Source organism: Notolabrus celidotus, chromosome 17, assembly GCF_009762535.1.
Source record: "Notolabrus celidotus isolate fNotCel1 chromosome 17, fNotCel1.pri, whole genome shotgun sequence".
NCBI classification, from domain to species: domain Eukaryota; kingdom Metazoa; phylum Chordata; class Actinopteri; order Labriformes; family Labridae; genus Notolabrus; species Notolabrus celidotus.
The window spans coordinates 17,114,304-17,130,518 of record NC_048288.1 but is presented as its reverse complement, the minus strand read 5'-3'; the positions used below and the strand labels follow the sequence as shown (position 1 = coordinate 17,130,518).

General features: G+C 42.0%; 1 protein-coding gene across 2 annotated transcripts in view; it reads right to left on the bottom strand.

Moving 5' to 3' along the window:
* Positions 1 to 16,215, bottom strand: part of waca (WW domain containing adaptor with coiled-coil a) — a 40,507-nt gene that overhangs the window by 7,248 nt on the left and 17,044 nt on the right. The window contains exons 5-10 of one of the 2 annotated variants that reach the window (XM_034706072.1): positions 12,341 to 12,456; positions 12,116 to 12,231; positions 7,849 to 8,094; positions 2,793 to 2,915; positions 2,437 to 2,585; positions 303 to 424 (exon numbers count right to left, since the gene is read on the bottom strand). In XM_034706072.1, coding sequence (XP_034561963.1) covers positions 303 to 424; positions 2,437 to 2,585; positions 2,793 to 2,915; positions 7,849 to 8,094; positions 12,116 to 12,231; positions 12,341 to 12,456 — 872 coding nt within the window. Of the gene's footprint in view, positions 1 to 302; positions 425 to 2,436; positions 2,589 to 2,792; positions 2,916 to 7,848; positions 8,095 to 12,115; positions 12,232 to 12,340; positions 12,457 to 16,215 lie in introns of both variants that reach the window. The other variant, XM_034706071.1, reaches the window with a different exon arrangement.

The following is a 16,215-nucleotide window of genomic DNA, read 5'->3' as shown; positions in this document are numbered from 1 at the left end:
AAATAAAAAGACCAAGTCATGTTCCAGCACTGGCCAGCAGGTGGTGCCACCACACAATACAATGAGGACTGTTTACTTCTCGTATGGTGGTCAAATCATTCAGGAGTTGATGTGAATGAGCTGCTGATTAAATGTGTAGATGAAAGCACAATGATGCATTCAGATGTGGATAACTTTTACATACACACGAACATTAAGAGTGTAAAGTAAATAATAAATACAATCCATGATGTCAGAGCAGGCTATTGCCGACCCACACTCTCTAAAATCTGCCCCTGGTTGGATCAGGTTTTTGTACTAACCCTTGGCGCTGGAGGGTGCGCGGTGAAGCCGTGGTGGCATCGTGAATGTGCTGCTTATCGCTGGAGAGGGGCTGCTGGGAGGTGGGCTGGGGATGAGATGCCTGCTTCACTGATGGCGTGCTCTAAACACAGGAAGATTAGAAAAGAGTCAAAGTCAGTCCTCTCGAGTGAATCAAAATACAGACTTACAAATTAGACTATGGTGTAGGCAAGGCAAGGCAAGTTTATTTGTATAGCGCATTTCAAACATGAGGGCAACTCAATGTGCTTTACATTAAAACATTAAAAGCATTGGAAACATTCAGTCAAGCATAAAGAACACAATTAAAATGACAAATATAATAAAACAGAAAAGAAAAGGAAAATTGGAAATATATTAAAAGTACATTTAAAAAGTGCATTTGAAGGGAGTTAAAATAAGCTAAGATAGGAAGGCAGTGGCAAATAAAAAAGTCTTAGTCTTTGATTTAAAAGAGGTGAGAGTTGGAGCGGACCTACAGCTTTCAGGGATTTTGTTCCAGATATGTGGTGCATCATGACTAAACGCTGCTTCACCATGTTTCCTTCTGACTCTGAAGCAGACCAGTACCTGATGACCTCAGAGGTCGAGATGGATCATAAAGTAGCAGCAGATCAGCAATGTATTTTGGGCCTAAACCATTCAGTGCATTATAAACCATCAGCAGGATTTTGAAGTCTATTCTCTGACAGACACGAAGCCAGTGGTGTATAGGACACACTTTTAAAATCAACGCCACCGTAGTCTGTGCACAACTGTCGTGCAGGTAGCTAGTAGGATAGCGCAAGTCAAATCTACACCTACATGAAAACCAGCACAAACAGCTTCAAATGAAGTATATTTCAATGGTTGATATCAAAACTGTGATGTGGGATGACCTGGGACACTGTTTTGTGCATAAGCTATCTCTACCCATTGACAATGTTGAAGCAGCCTGTTCTACTGGCTCATAGTCTTCATGTATACTTCTTGTATTTCATTGTGTCTTTTTATGAAAAAAAAAAACACATTCTCAATACTCTCGTTAATGTTATTACTGATGCTCCTGATAATAATACATTCATCATCTGCCCTCTGATGCTACACTCTTGCATACTGTATGCACAGTTACACCTCTTTATCCCTAAAAGGAGAATAAAGTTCCAAAACAGACTATGATGAGGATAGCGTAAGTCCTAATGAAAAATCACAGTTCTTTACCCTCTGGAAGATCTGCCGAAGTAGATGTCTTATACACTCTTGCAACTTCTATTCTAGGTTTTACGGTATATTCACAGTACAACAAAACATAAAAAAGCAGGAGTCTTAATTTAGTACTTGTGCTCTGACTGGACAAACCCTGTGCCTGATTTTTCTTCAAGAGAAGAAAAGTTCATACAATCTGTTTGAAAATGTTCTTGGCTACATATTCAGTTGTTGTTCCAAACATTATTGAAGCTTTGGTCAAATAAAAGAACAAAATAAAAGCACATGGAACAGTAAAGGCTGACATTGATATTTAAAGTCGTATCGACAAGCATTCTCTTTCAAGAGATGCTGGTAACATACACAAGCTACTTTTGGTCACTCCCCTCACTTCACTTTCATTCTCAAAACATTTTACTATTAAATCCATGGGTTAGCTGAAGTCTTATAGACTTAGCTTAATGTTTGGCTGACTGCAGCATGACATCATCAGCATAGTGAAACTTCTCATTGAGTAAATCCCACATTTGATGGAGTGCCAAGTTATGGTTTACTACACTGTGTAAACTTTGCAACAAGTCACAGCTTAACACTCATAAGTGCACTCCAGTACAAAAACAAAGAGCACTGCAGGTCACTAGAGTTCAATATGTCATGGAGAAAGACATGACAGAGGGAATGTTAGTGATAGCCTACATATCTGGTGTTATTTTTAACTTTGGAGGTAAGATTTCATTTTGTTGTTTTTTTTAAAAAAAGAAAGGAAAAGCTCAAATCTTCACTGGAAATACTTTCAGTTCATACATGCCAATTGTCGTTTCTTTCCATGGACACATTGTTTCCAGTGAACTCTTGTCCAAAAACTCATTCATCTGGCCGTTCGCTCTTCTCTTTAAGACTTGTTGCACACACTGAATAACTGTGACTTACTTTCTGCTGTGAGATGACGGGCTGCGTGCTGAGGAGGGGTTTAAGGGGGCCAGCGTTGGTCTGTGGTGTGCTGATCCTCGGGGAAACATAAGACCTGGGCGATGAGGCATCCGATGTTAACGACATGGGCGACTGGTTCGATTGCTGAGCTGCTTGAGGAACAGAGACAAAAAGAGAAGATCAGGGATCAAATGATCTCCACATTTTATACAAACCAGGACAATTAAGGGACTACACTTTCTGCTAGGTGATCGCTACACTTGTATTAGATCTCTTAAACTTAATGTAGCAAAAGTAGTGCTTACATGAAACTATATGTGGTGGAACAGACATGATTCTGTGTTGATTTTGTTTACCTTGGTTGGAGAGTTGAGCAGCTTGAGAGAGGATAGTAGTGATATTAAAAGCCGAGGGTCCAGCAGTGAGGATCTTGTGGAGCATCGACTGTAATGAAGCTTGTGTGACAGCAGCTGTGAGAACTGGAGAGACACAAAAAGACATACTGTAAGTGAGTGCACTGATATCATAAGTCCTGATAAGACAGTGGTTTCAGAACAGATCCACGGTGAACATAAGTTAAATGAAGTCATGTAATCCTTTGTGGCTTATTAAGTACATTTAAAACTAAAGTCTGAACTGTGGCTGCAAGTTATGGAGGAGGGCAGAAATCTTCACGGTTTGTTTAACTCCCATTATCTCAGTTACAAAATGAATAGAGGAAATTTCCCCAGATACAACAAGTGTTTGTTAAACAAATACTATTAATATACAGGTTTTTTTTATCAAATCAAATCAAAAGGGAACAAAAAAGCAAAAGTAGAGAACAGGTGGAGCCATCATTTTCTTCATTCACTTTACAAACTAAATAAAAAGGTGTATAACCCTTTTGTCAAGACCATAGCAAAGAAATATGAGAAAAATATATATTGCAACTGTCAATATTTAAGAATTGAAATAAAATAATAGTTATTTCAATTTTAAGTTCAATCCAGTTTTCTTGAAAATTGTTAGCTAATCGTATCGTGAACCAACAATCGGGATTTGAATCGAATCCTGGGTTGAGTGTATCGTTACATCCCTAGTAGAGACTGTAAATCGCCTTGCTGATCTTGGATATTTTTTCTCTTGCTATGAGCTAATGCTACCTGGCCAGCTACCTAAGCTAATGTTACTCTCGAGTCGACGACAGAGTCTTGCCTGAATGAAGACGCTGAGCACAGTAGCGCAGTATGCAGTATAAAAAAAAAACAAGCAAGACTTCCCTAAACCTGATCAGAACTTTGAAAGCCAGCTATGGACAGATATGTATGACATTTAGACCAATCTAGGGTGTTGCAAACGGATGCTCTCCTGACCTTGATATCTGTTACTATCTTTACAATCCTACTTCCACCCACCTGAGGAGGTTAAACTCAAAGTGATTTACCAATAAAAGGAAGATATAAGGTTAGTTTTAACGGTCTTTCTACACTAGGGACCACACTAGCCTTGTTACAGTGATATTAAAAAGAAAGCCTGTTGCTGATGAAAAAGAGACTATGCTTACTAAAGAGCTGTCTTGCATAAATAAGCAAAAACCTCCAGCATCCAAATGGCAGTATTTCTCACTGTAGCGAACTCCATGCACGTGTAATGGAAGGAAATAAGCTGACTCTACATGCACAGGTATCAGTTACCATATGTTATCTGTGCTATATGCTCTGCAGAGTGATGCATGGGACCCTCCTTATAGATGAGTCATTATAAATGAGAACCAAGCAGCAACATGGAAGATAATTTGTTTGAGTTAATTTACCATGCAATGTGATTTTAGTACATACCAACCTCAAAGTTAAGTTATTTTTGTTTATTTTTATGCGCTTATAAATAGCTGCCGACACCAGACAAGCACTGACCTTACACACTGTTTGAACACAGATCTGAGAGAGAAATGTCAGCATAGAGCCAGGTAGCATTAACTAAAGCTGAAACCTCCTGAGTAAAGCTAGCAGAAGAGAGAAAAGACATGCTCACAGACAGCTAAATGCAAAGAGAAGAACAGCCTGATGATGTGGGGCCTGTTGAGCCACATAATCTTAGTTTACGGCTTTGGTTGAGTCAAGGTCTCTAGTTTCGTTCTCAACCACAAAAGATGCAGAGATGTGTGTTACGCAAAGTGGACCATCAGATCAGTCCTTCATGTGGTTGGTGAATTAAAGGGGCTCAAGGAAAACAGTATGTAGTGACTGTCAATAGTACTGTATGTGACATGGACTGTTCTCAGCCGGATTGGATATGGCTAAATGACTTTAGTTCCTGTTATCAGTTTAGTGCTGCAACAAACGCCTAAGCGCACCTTCGTATCTTAAAGAGCTCATAGTGCCCCATTACCCCTCTAAAACACCATGCTCCCAGCATGCAGGCCTGCTGGCCGTACCTAAAGTCTCTAAAAGTAGTATGGGAGGTAGAACCTTCAGTTATCAGGCCCCTCTCCTTTGGAATCACCTACCAGTCAGGGTCCGGGAGGCAGACACCCTCTCCACTTTTAAGAGTAGGCTTAAAACTTTCCTTTTTGATAAAGCTTATAGTTAGAGCTGGCTCAGGCTTGGACCAGCTCTTAGTTATGCTGCCATAGGCTTAGACTGTCGGGGGGAACTGGCGCACTGACACACTGGGATCCTATCTCATCCCCTTCCCCCCATCATTTACTTTAACTCTGCCTGTCCCATTAAAGTTAATAACCATACACCTTCTGGACTCCCTGAGCTCCCTTGTCTTGTACAGTCATGGCCAAAAGTTTTGAGAATGATACAACTATTAATTTTTACAAAGTCTGCTGTTTCAGTTTTTATAATGGCAATTTGCATATACTCCAGAATGTTATGAGGAGTGATCAGCTCAACTGCAATTAATTGCAAAGTCCCTCTTTGCCTTGAAAATGAACTTTATCACCAAAAACACATTTCCACTGCATTTCAGCCCTGCCACAAAGGGACCAGCTAACATCATTTCAATGACACACAGGTGTCACACACATTAACACAGGTGTGGGTGTTGATGAGGACAAGGCTGGCGATCAATCTGTCATGATTGAGTGACTGGACACTTTAAAAGGAAGATGGTGCATGACACCATTGTTCCTCATCTGTTAGCCATGGTTACCTGCAAGGAAACACGTGCAGCCATCATTGCATTGCACAAAAAGGGCCTAACAGGGAAGTTTATAGCAGCGAGTAAGATTGCACCTCAGTCAACCGTCTATCAAATTATCAAGAACTTCAAGGAGAGAGGTTCAATTGTTGCCAAACAGGCTCCAGGGCGCCCAAGAAAGTCCAGCAAGCGCCAGGACCGTCTCCTGAAGGTGTTACAGCTGCGGGATCGGGCCACCACCAGTGCAGAGCTTGCTCAGGAATGGCAGCAGGCAGGTGTGAGTGCATCTGCACGCACAGTGAGGCGAAGACTTTTGGAGGAAGGCCTGGTGTCAAGGAGGGCAGCAAAGAAGCCACTTCTCTCCAGTAAAAACATCAGGGACAGACTGATATTCTGCAGAAGGTACAGGGACTGGACTGCTGAGGACTGGGGTAAAGTCATTTTCTCTGATGAATCCCCTTTCCGATTGTTTGGGGCATCTGGAGGAAGGCTTGTTCGGAGAAGACGAGGTGAGCGCTACCATCAGTCCTGTCTCTTGCCAACAGTGAAGCATCCTGAGACCATTCATGTGTGGGGTTGCTTTTCGGTCAAGGGAGTGGGCTCTCTCACAATCTTGCCTAAAAACACAGCCATGAATAAAGAATGGTACCAGAACGTCCTCCGAGAGCAACTTCTCCCAACCATCCAAGGGCAGTTTGGTGATGAAGAATGCCGTTTCCAGCATGATGGAGCACCTTGCCATAAAGCAAAAGTCATAACAAAATGGCTCGGGGAACAAAACATTAAGATTTTGGGCCCTTGGCCAGGAAACTCCCCAGATCTTAATCCCATTGAGAACTTGTGGTCAATCCTCAAGAGGCGGGTGGAAAATCAAAACCCACAAATTCTGACAAACTCCAAGCATTGATTATGCAAGAATGGACTGCCATCAGTCAGGATTTGGTCCAGAAGTTGATTGACAGCATGCCAGGGAGAATTGCAGAGGTCTTGAAAAAGAAGGGTCAACACTGCAAATATTGACTTATTGCATGAATTCTGTGTAATTCTCAATAAAAGCTTTTGATACTTATGAAATGCTTCTAATTGTATTTCATTATACCATAGAAACATCTGACAAAAACACCTAAAAACCCTGAAGCAGCAGACTTTGTGAAAATGTAATATTTGTGTCATTCTCAAAACTTTTGGCCATGACTGTAGATTCCTCTGAGCTGCCGTAGGCGTCCTCCTGATACGGACGTGCTGGACTCCAGCAGTAACAGCTTCTACTACTCGTCTCATCACTATCACCTCTCTCTCTCTCATTCTCTTCTATCCTTCTTTCAAGGCCCAACTCGGTCGAGGCATGATGGCTGTCTAACATGAGTCTGGTTCTGCTCGAGGTTTCTGCCTGTTAAAAGGAAGTTTTTCCTCGCCACTGTAACTAGCTAAATACTGCGAGGTGCAATGCTCATGATGGATTAAGGTGGGGTCAGACTGAGTCTTACCCTGTCTTGAAGTTGGGTCTCTGTTCATAATTTGACCTCCTATGTTTGTAAAAGCGTCTTGAGATAACGTTTGTTGTGATTTGGCGCTATACAAATAAAGATTGATTGATAAGTCAGCATTTGTCCCATGATTTACCTGTACACATTTTCAGTAATTAACATTAAAGTGTTCCAGAATTAATACTTTCTGTCATCCTTTTAAACTGTAGAGTCAGGGGAGCCCACTTTCTACAAGTAAGAAATGCTTACTTCAGAATTTTGACTGATCTGATGAATGTAGGTTGACTCAGCATCCTCTCAGCTGACCACTATAATCGTTGTCAATAAAGATACCTGCTCTACTAGCCAGGTAGTCTAACAGGACCCGGGATCACAACACAAAAATTTCTGGCTCTGGAAATAGAACAGGCTGCACCCAGCAAAGTCTTAAGGCTGCCAGCTGATAGAGACTATCTTGAAGCATGTGTTGTTATCCCTATATCTACAAAGACTGCATCTCTACCCCCTCCCCTCTTAATCCAACCATCAAATGTGACCACTCTGAACACCTATAAACACTTCTCTTCAAGAGGCATTCGTAATCCAGACAACAACACTACAACCATAGTACAACAGGAAAGTCATGTTTGACAGGAAAAACTCAACAGGAGGCCAACAGGAGTGTTCATCATGTCGTGTCAAAGAGTCTGATACTTAGCAGTCAGACCAGAGGCTCATCAGACAACCACAGCGGCTTACTGAATGTGACACCTGGTGAGTGCTGATACTGTGTGTGCATCTTCAGCATTTCTCTTACCTTCGTTGATTTTCGCCATGTCCACGCTGGCGTTGTTGAGCTGCAGGGCGGTCTGAAGTGCAGGGAGAAGCTGTCGCAGCAGGGTGGGGTCCTGGAGTAGTGGAGGGGCAGGGGACTGCAGGACTGGGGACACGGGCACCGTGGAGGCAGATGATCCAGGAGGCCCCGATGAAGGGTTCAAGCTCCCTGAGCCTGAGGATGAGGACTGGGACTGGGTGGCTGAAGGTTTCTCCACCTGTGCGGACTCTGTGCAGAGAGCAGAGAGGAGGGGGGGATTTTATTTTCACCAGATTTAAAACAGGCACTTTTTGAGACATCAACAAATTTCCACCACTACCTTCCTGTAACCTTCAATTGAAAAATAAAACAGATGCCAACGTGATACCTTTGGTGATGCCTGAGCTTAGGGGAAATAATGATCACACTGTATTTCCTGCTTTTAGAGCACTTCTGGGATGCCCGCTTATCAGCTGTAAATTAAAATGATACCCTCTGAATTGCTGTGAAAAAGTAAACGATATAGCGGGGCCGGAAATAGAGGGACCACACTGCCCTCAGGCGTTTCGGCAGAGAGTTGCTGCGCATCATGGACACGTTGAAGCAGAAGTATGTGGCGCTCATGTCTGCAGCTTAGGGGCGACGCAGAAGTATAAACCAGCCTGAACTCATCTGAGCTCCTACTGAAGGGTTACAGCTACTTTCTAAGATTCAGTATCTGCTAGCAGGTCTGTGAGCATCTATAATCACAGCTGATTCTGTGCAGACTGCTTCTCTGTAACACTAAAGCAGAGCTGGGTAGACTGAAAATGCATCATTAAGACACAAAGTCCACAAGTAGCCTGCTCTGTATCTTCAATATGCATTTAATTTGATGAATGTGATTTGCTTCTACATTAACTTTCCCAAATGAACATCAGCTCCTGCTGTAACAGTCTGAGCTGAGTGACAACATCTGCAATCAAAGCGTCAAATGCCAAACAATACCATGAGTGACTTCTTTTACGTATTTGTACAGCGTCTCTCTGTAACAAACATTCATTCATGAGCGCAGTCACTTCAGACAGTCATTCAAACATCAGGTCTGTAACAGAGGGGTGGTTTTAGAGAGTTGTTGACGGATGTTCAGAAACAGGTTATTCATGATGAATGGCATCTTCATCGATAGCTTGCTTGCGTAGGAGTAGTTTGAATTAGGAGTGCCCTGATGTAGTAAAAACATCACGTCACATTATGACTGGATTTCCTTTCACTTGTAGGGTTGTTTGTTATTATAGAAACATGAGACAGACGTATCTGAGGTCATATTTAATTTTAGGTAACTGGTTTTTCCTAAATGTGCAGCCAACTTATAAAAAATCTCCCTGAAAGTTATATGTGGACCTGTAGCTGTACTAAGATGATTTGAAGTGTAGCTACAGCATTGGCTAAGCTCTGCTGTATTTTCTGGGCCATTTACTTTCTTCTAAAAGTTGCTGAAAACATTTTGTGAAGCATCTTCCAAAAACATTTTCTGCCTTATTTTGGGATTCAATTCCTCACCGTTGGAGTGATGGCTATTTTGCGCTACAAGTGTGGGTGGAGATTAAAAATCCACAGTTAACTAGCCTGAAGTCTTTTTGGGACACCAACTATGTGAAATGACAGTGCTGCTGCCAGCAGAAGAAAAGATTTAGCAGCTTTTGCAACACAGAGAACATCAGAATGAGGATTTCCTTCTTTAAAGTATTTCTGATTCTGAGGAGGTCTTCACATAACTTCAGAGAACAGGCTAAAAGCATCTGTAAAATGACCTCAGGATTGTTGAAATGTAGAATAGGCGCCTAGAACATGACATCTTCTTCCACCAAGACACTGACAGACATCACACTGACTGATAATACCCATGCAACATTCTCACCACATGCAGTCTACATGATAAATACGTTCCTGGGCATCCCTTGAAACCCTGATTCAAACCTGGATTTAAAAAATGTCTACACCCAAACACATCTGGAAAAAACAACAACTCTCCAGTACTTCCTGGTGAAGCAGTACTCTGCACGGACAAGGCAAAGAAGTTGAGAAAAATTCGGAAACTTGGATGAATGTTGGATGAAAAGCCACAGGCAACAAGAGCTCTGCAGAGAGCTGGGTGTCAGTGAACATCCTAATTAGGAAGTGAACTTCAGGTGAACTGTGACTCTGCATTGACACCTGATGGGCTGGATTATTATTCAACTGTCACTTCAAGCACGCCATCATATTTTACTGTTGGTTTACAGCCTTTTAACTGTCATCTAAATCATGAGGAATGTTGTAGATTTTATCTATAAAGAAAAGATTCTTTTAGTTTTTCAAATACTAACATACTGCAATCTGATTGGTAGGACACTGTTATAAAACATAATCCTTGAATATGAACACTAAAAGGCCAACACTTTAATGAACACTGATAACATTCCGATGTTGGAAAAATCTCATATTACGATACATGGACATATTTACAATTCACAATTCTTATCACACAATCAAATTATTGACATTCTGGGACATAAAGTCTATTCTATGCCGACAAATAAAAACCCCTGTTCTGTTTTTACCACACAAGGGTTCAGCCCTCTGACTATGGCTCTGATACCGGAGGAAAGATTTAAGGTGGAGCGACATGTTTGTTCATAAACTTACTTTAACTCTGCCTGTCCCATTAAAGTTACTAACCATAGACCTTTCTGGAGTCCCTGAGCTCCATTGTCTCGTAGATTCCTCTGAGCTGCTGTAGACGTCCTCCTGCTGTGGACGATCTGGACTCCAGCCGATACGGACGTGCTGAACTCCAGCGGCAACAGCTTCTACAACTCGTCTCATCACTATCACCTCTCTCTCTTACTCCACTCTATCTGTCTTTCCAGACCCAACTCGGTCAAGGCATGATGGCGGTCTAACATGAGTCTGGTTCTGCCTGAGGTTTCTGCCTGTTAAAAGGAAGTTTTTCCTCACCACTGTAACTAGCTAAATACTGCGATGTGCAATGCTCATGATGGATTAAGGTGGGGTCATACTGAGTCTTACCCTGTCTTGAAGTTGGGTCTGTTCATAATTTGACAGAGAGTGGTCTAGACCTCCTATGTTTGTAAAAGCGTCTTGAGATAACGTTTGTTGTGATTTGGCGCTATACAAATAAAGATTGATTGATTGATTGATAAAAATAAACGTGTTTCCCATGAGGTGGTCACAATACTGGAATGTTAAACTTCAATAAGATACTAGTAACTAGGGATGCACCGATCCGATCCTGGTTTCAGATCTCTGGCTTAGCACTTGGAACCCAGGTACAGTTCACCATCACGTAAATAATGTTTCTGACACTGCTCTGCCTGAACCCCAGCCTACCTGAACACAGCTATCAGCAGAAGTTCAGCTCTACAACAGTGATCATTGACTGACCAAAAACAAAAATAATTTACCTTTGGCCAAAAAGAAACAGAAATACTCTTGATAAATCTGGCCAAGCCAAAAAACAAAACTAGAAATATCGCTGCAGGGTTTTCTGTTTCCTCCACTGAGTTTTAGACAACATCCATCCGTTTCTTACACTGAATGACAGACCCACTGTAACTGACGCAAGGCTTGATTTCTATAACATTTTTCATATAATGAATCCCCCTAAAAGCAACAGTTGATATGGCATCATTATTTACTGTCTCTTTATCTCATATCTTTTGAAGAGCCTGAGATTCTGAGTAAACCCTTTTTCTGGCACCAGAACAAACAGGTATGCCACAGGTAGGGCATGGCTGTGTTTGTTCTCTCCGAAAGATAAAATATAAAGCAGATGTGATGAAAGTCCTTACAAGCAGAGCGGAGATATCCTGTTCACAAGAATAGAGCGGATGGTCAACCCAGAAACACATGGTTTATGAACACCGCAGAGACAGGACGTAAACAACGACATCAACCATGCATCCTGATGGTTTAAAATTCCCTCCAGCCCTTCCTGCAGTGGAGCGTTCAGGAGAATAAGTGGTTGATAAGTAGGTATGAATTTTTACCACCAAAATGAATCAGTCCATCCTCAAGCTCAAGTGGACGCATGTGCCAAATTTGAGGAAACTCCCTTAGGGTTTTTAAGCTCACATGGATAAGACACATAGACAACCCTAAATAATAAAGCCTCCTGTCACAGCTGTCAGCAGCACGGAGGCATAAAGATATAGACATGCCAAACATTGAGATCAGTTTCAGCAGGCTCTTGAGGAGAACGTGTTGCAACATTGTGTTTCACACTTACTTGAACTAGTAAAGCCAGGGGCTGCCGATGCTTGCATAGCCTCCCGTCTGTAGTCCCTGTCTTTGGGGAAACTGTTGACGACTGCCGTCTTAGTGGACTCTTTTTGCCTCTGCTCTCTGTGAAACACAAGAATGCATACAAACATTGATCAGGTTATGTGTCTCACCTTTCCTGTACATGACACTGATTCAAATAAAGTATGTGTAATCAAAGAATTGTAGCTACCTTTCAAGCCATTCTTTGGGCTTCTCCCACTGGGACACCTCTGTCCTGCAGTTGTAATAGTATTTCTTTCCAGATGAGCTGATGTGCTCTGACCAGTCGTCACCAGGTTCATGAGGCTAGGGAGGAAAAAAGAGAGAATGTTGTGGGACACAAGGTCAGCCAGAGACCAAAGTGTGAGCGCATGTGTTGAGGGGGTCTGACGCAAGAGCTTGAAATGTAATCTGAAATGTACAAAAGATGTTGGGGATGGCAGACTGCTACAGCTGGCTTGTTTTCACAGAGGCGCCTTAAGTGGGAGGGAGGGCTTATTTCAGAGACTGTTGAGGTAACCAACGTGAAAGAGTTTCCTGTTTTTTCAAAAGGTCTGTTGTGTTGATGCCAGTGTGACAAGCAAACACTCTGTAATCCAACAGTTCTTCCCTTTACTGCGTTGTGTCCATATCATAAAACAAAGGAGCAGATAGGACAGAAATATTACAACTTATCCCTACATCACACTAGTTGACAAAGATTTTTTGCGGGTTATTTAACATCTGCAGCAACGGCAGTCAAAACTGAAATTGAACACAATGATTTAACTGATACTGACACGTAGTGTTGTAGTCAAGACCACATTAACCGAGACCAGAGTGTACCAAGACCAAGACATTTAGGGATCGAGACTGAGTCAAGACCGAGACCAAGTCAGGGCAAGACCGTGACAAGACCAAGACCACATATATTAATGAAAAATCTTCACTAGAGTTAACAAAATAAAAGACTTCTGTTTATTTGATTTAAGTTTGCTTTAAATACAGTTGACAGCAACAAACAAGGTTTGGTTTTGTCTTTGTTGACTTTCTTTTGACGCACTGTGAGAGCATTTTGACGTCTTAAGTTTCGTTTTTGGTTGTAGTCGTTAGTTTAAGCTTCGCTTCAGATCAGAGTTAAAACAGTGGCAAGTGCCATGTGGTAATCCTGTGGCAGGTAGGCAGGTATTTAGCTGTGCTCTTCTCTCAGTGTGGCTCCAGGGTTTGTTATTGAATGTGTATTTATTGCTTAATTAAATGACTTAAAGCTGGGGTTGGCAGTCTCGGAAAACTAGCATGAATTTGAATGTAGCATTTCCTCAGGACTCCGTCTAACCCCTCCCCTCCTCCCTCAGAGCTCCTCCAAAACGACGCAGAGGCCTACGCACGTAACTGACGTGCACCTCCTCCAAAATGTAACTACACGGAGAATCGCCACGGACTGCAAGCCCTGTGATTGGTCCGCTCGACGGCTTTGTGTTTCCCACATTTACATCACTTCCGGGATCCCGGACATCGGTCGTGTATTTTATCTCCTCCTCCTATGTAATCATGTCTGTATGATAAACAGCAACATGTATCAGCTGTAGATTAACATAGCACGCTCTGAATCTCTGTGGAAAAGTAAACAGAGATCGTAGCGGGGCCGGAAGCAGGCGACCGGCTATCAGAGAGACCGCACTGCCCTCAAGCGTTTCAGAGGAGAATTTCTGCGCGACACAGACACATCGACGCACAAGTATGTGGGGCTCATGTCCGCGTCAGCCCCTGCTACATAGGGGAGACGCAGAAGTATAAATCAGCCTTTAGTCATCTCTGGTCATGGGAATGCACAGTCTCTCCCTGTCATCTGTCTCCATTTATTAACGCATGAGTGCAGGGGGCGTGTCACTCACTGTAGCACTGCGAAAGTCACGGTTGTAACAGGTGAGAAAAACATGAAGGAATTTAGAAAGAACGGGGGAGGTTCTCTCTTATCACAGTAAAGACAGGGAAACAGAGTGCATCAGTGGTGGTCTCGACCAGTCTTGATATAAAATACGGAGTCCGTCCAGTCCGAGTAAAATTATTTTCGATTTTGAGATGAGACAGAGACCTTAAATAATCGGTTGACCAGTCTCGAGTACTACAACACAACTGTCACGCATCATCAGGCTTTCAGTACTTGACATTTGCATCTGTTCAAACTGTAGCATTCAACTGTAATTTTCCTTTTCATTATCACTACATTTCTTCGCTTGCCAATTTAAATCCAGCAAATTACACCAACAGCATTTCCAAACATGATGTATTTATGAATGTGCGCAAAGACATGAAAAAAAAAAAAGATATTTTGTTAAATAAACTTCTTGATCTACCTGACGTAGATCCAGCTCAAAAGCTTGTTTGCTACTGCATGGCTCAGATGAAGTTTTAGAAAAAACCTCTAAAGTAGACACTTCTTTACATAGTGATAATAATCTCTTTTTTTAATCTGTTGAGCCGCTCTCTTCAAAATCACCTGACTTCATTCAACTGTGTTTTAGTATAACACAGGTGTTGCTGGTCAGCTCCTGCCATCATTGGTTTGTTAGTTTGTGTTATTGTTTGATTTTTTGGGATTTTTAAAGTTGGTTTGGATTTCACACTTAACTCTTGTTGCACAAAATGACACAAAAAGCCAAGTAATTCAGGTAATGGTAGGCTAACAACTGAAGTCTTTTTGGATTAGAATTTCAGTTTGTGCAAATCCAATTTGCTAGTGATGTCTGATGTCTTCAGTGACACAATCGCTTTCTGGGTCCAAATGCTCCATCACTCAGTAACAAGCACTTGCTCTCCCCTGCCCTTTGTAGATTTACTTGTGAATAAAAAGCCGATACAATACCAAAACACAAGGTAAGCATGAAGAAAAGCAACACGTCATCTGCACAGCCCGTCTCCGACCCTGTTGAGGTTTGATCTGCCACAAGACACTACCTCAGCTAATCCCAATCATTCAAACACCTTGAATAAAAGTTGCCTTTTGTTATTCTCCGGTCATAAAATTTAGTACACTTTGTAAACATAGTAGCTAGCTAAGGTATACCAGCCCCTCACCCTTCTGACAACAGCACCAACATGCAGGGAATCACATCCACAGAGGGAGAAGAACTGGCCTTAAGCCTGATTTATGCTTCCGCTCTGAACCTCTGCAAAAGCATACTCTGCTTCGGTACAGGGCTACAAACCTACAGAGACATGTGTGCAGCTTGTCTTGCACCTCCTCCAAATTGTAACTTTGCCTCAAAACAACGCAGACCACAAGCGTTGTGACCGGTCCGCTGTGTAGTATTCCCTTTCAGCATTTACATCATTTCTGGTATCCCATCAGTTCTCTCTATCCTCTGCCTACACTGATTCAGAAGCTATACAATCCACCTCCTGACTCCTCTCTTTTCTTCTTTAGATAAGTGCAGCATGATCGAGTGATGATCCAACATTAACAGCTCAATCTCCAACATATTACAGATAGGTCACCATGGTTCCCTGCTTGTGCAACAAGTGGAAAATGCAGTGGGACCAGAAACTAGAGATATGAGTGGCATAGAAATTGCACTGCCAACTAGCTTTAGTGCAGAGCATTATAGTGCCAACAATGGCATGGGCCACTGTGGTGTAGCTATGGCATAGAGTCAATGCAGAAGTATACACCATGCTTCACTGTGGCATGACGAATAAGTTAAGTTTCCTTCTCAGTCACTGAAACGATCAACTTCGCAACAATCTCTTCTCTCTCTTATCACATAGATATCAGTAAAAAACACAAATTAAGGTCTAAGACAAAACAGGAACAAAGTTCTACTCAATATTGAAAATATGACAATTCAGCAGCTTGGACCCAGGAACAGGTTTAAGTAGAGGTGTGACATCACCTCTTAACAACCGCATAGAGTCTGGTGGCTCTAAAGAGGAGATTGGCCACGGTTATATGATGTTCTTTAATTTGGAATTAATTATTCAGGATTGAATAATTCGAAATTAAAGTATTCTCCTTCACGTTTACATGGAAATAGTAATTCTGAATTGAGGTTTACATGGAAAACACGTTTAATCGTCTTTATTCAA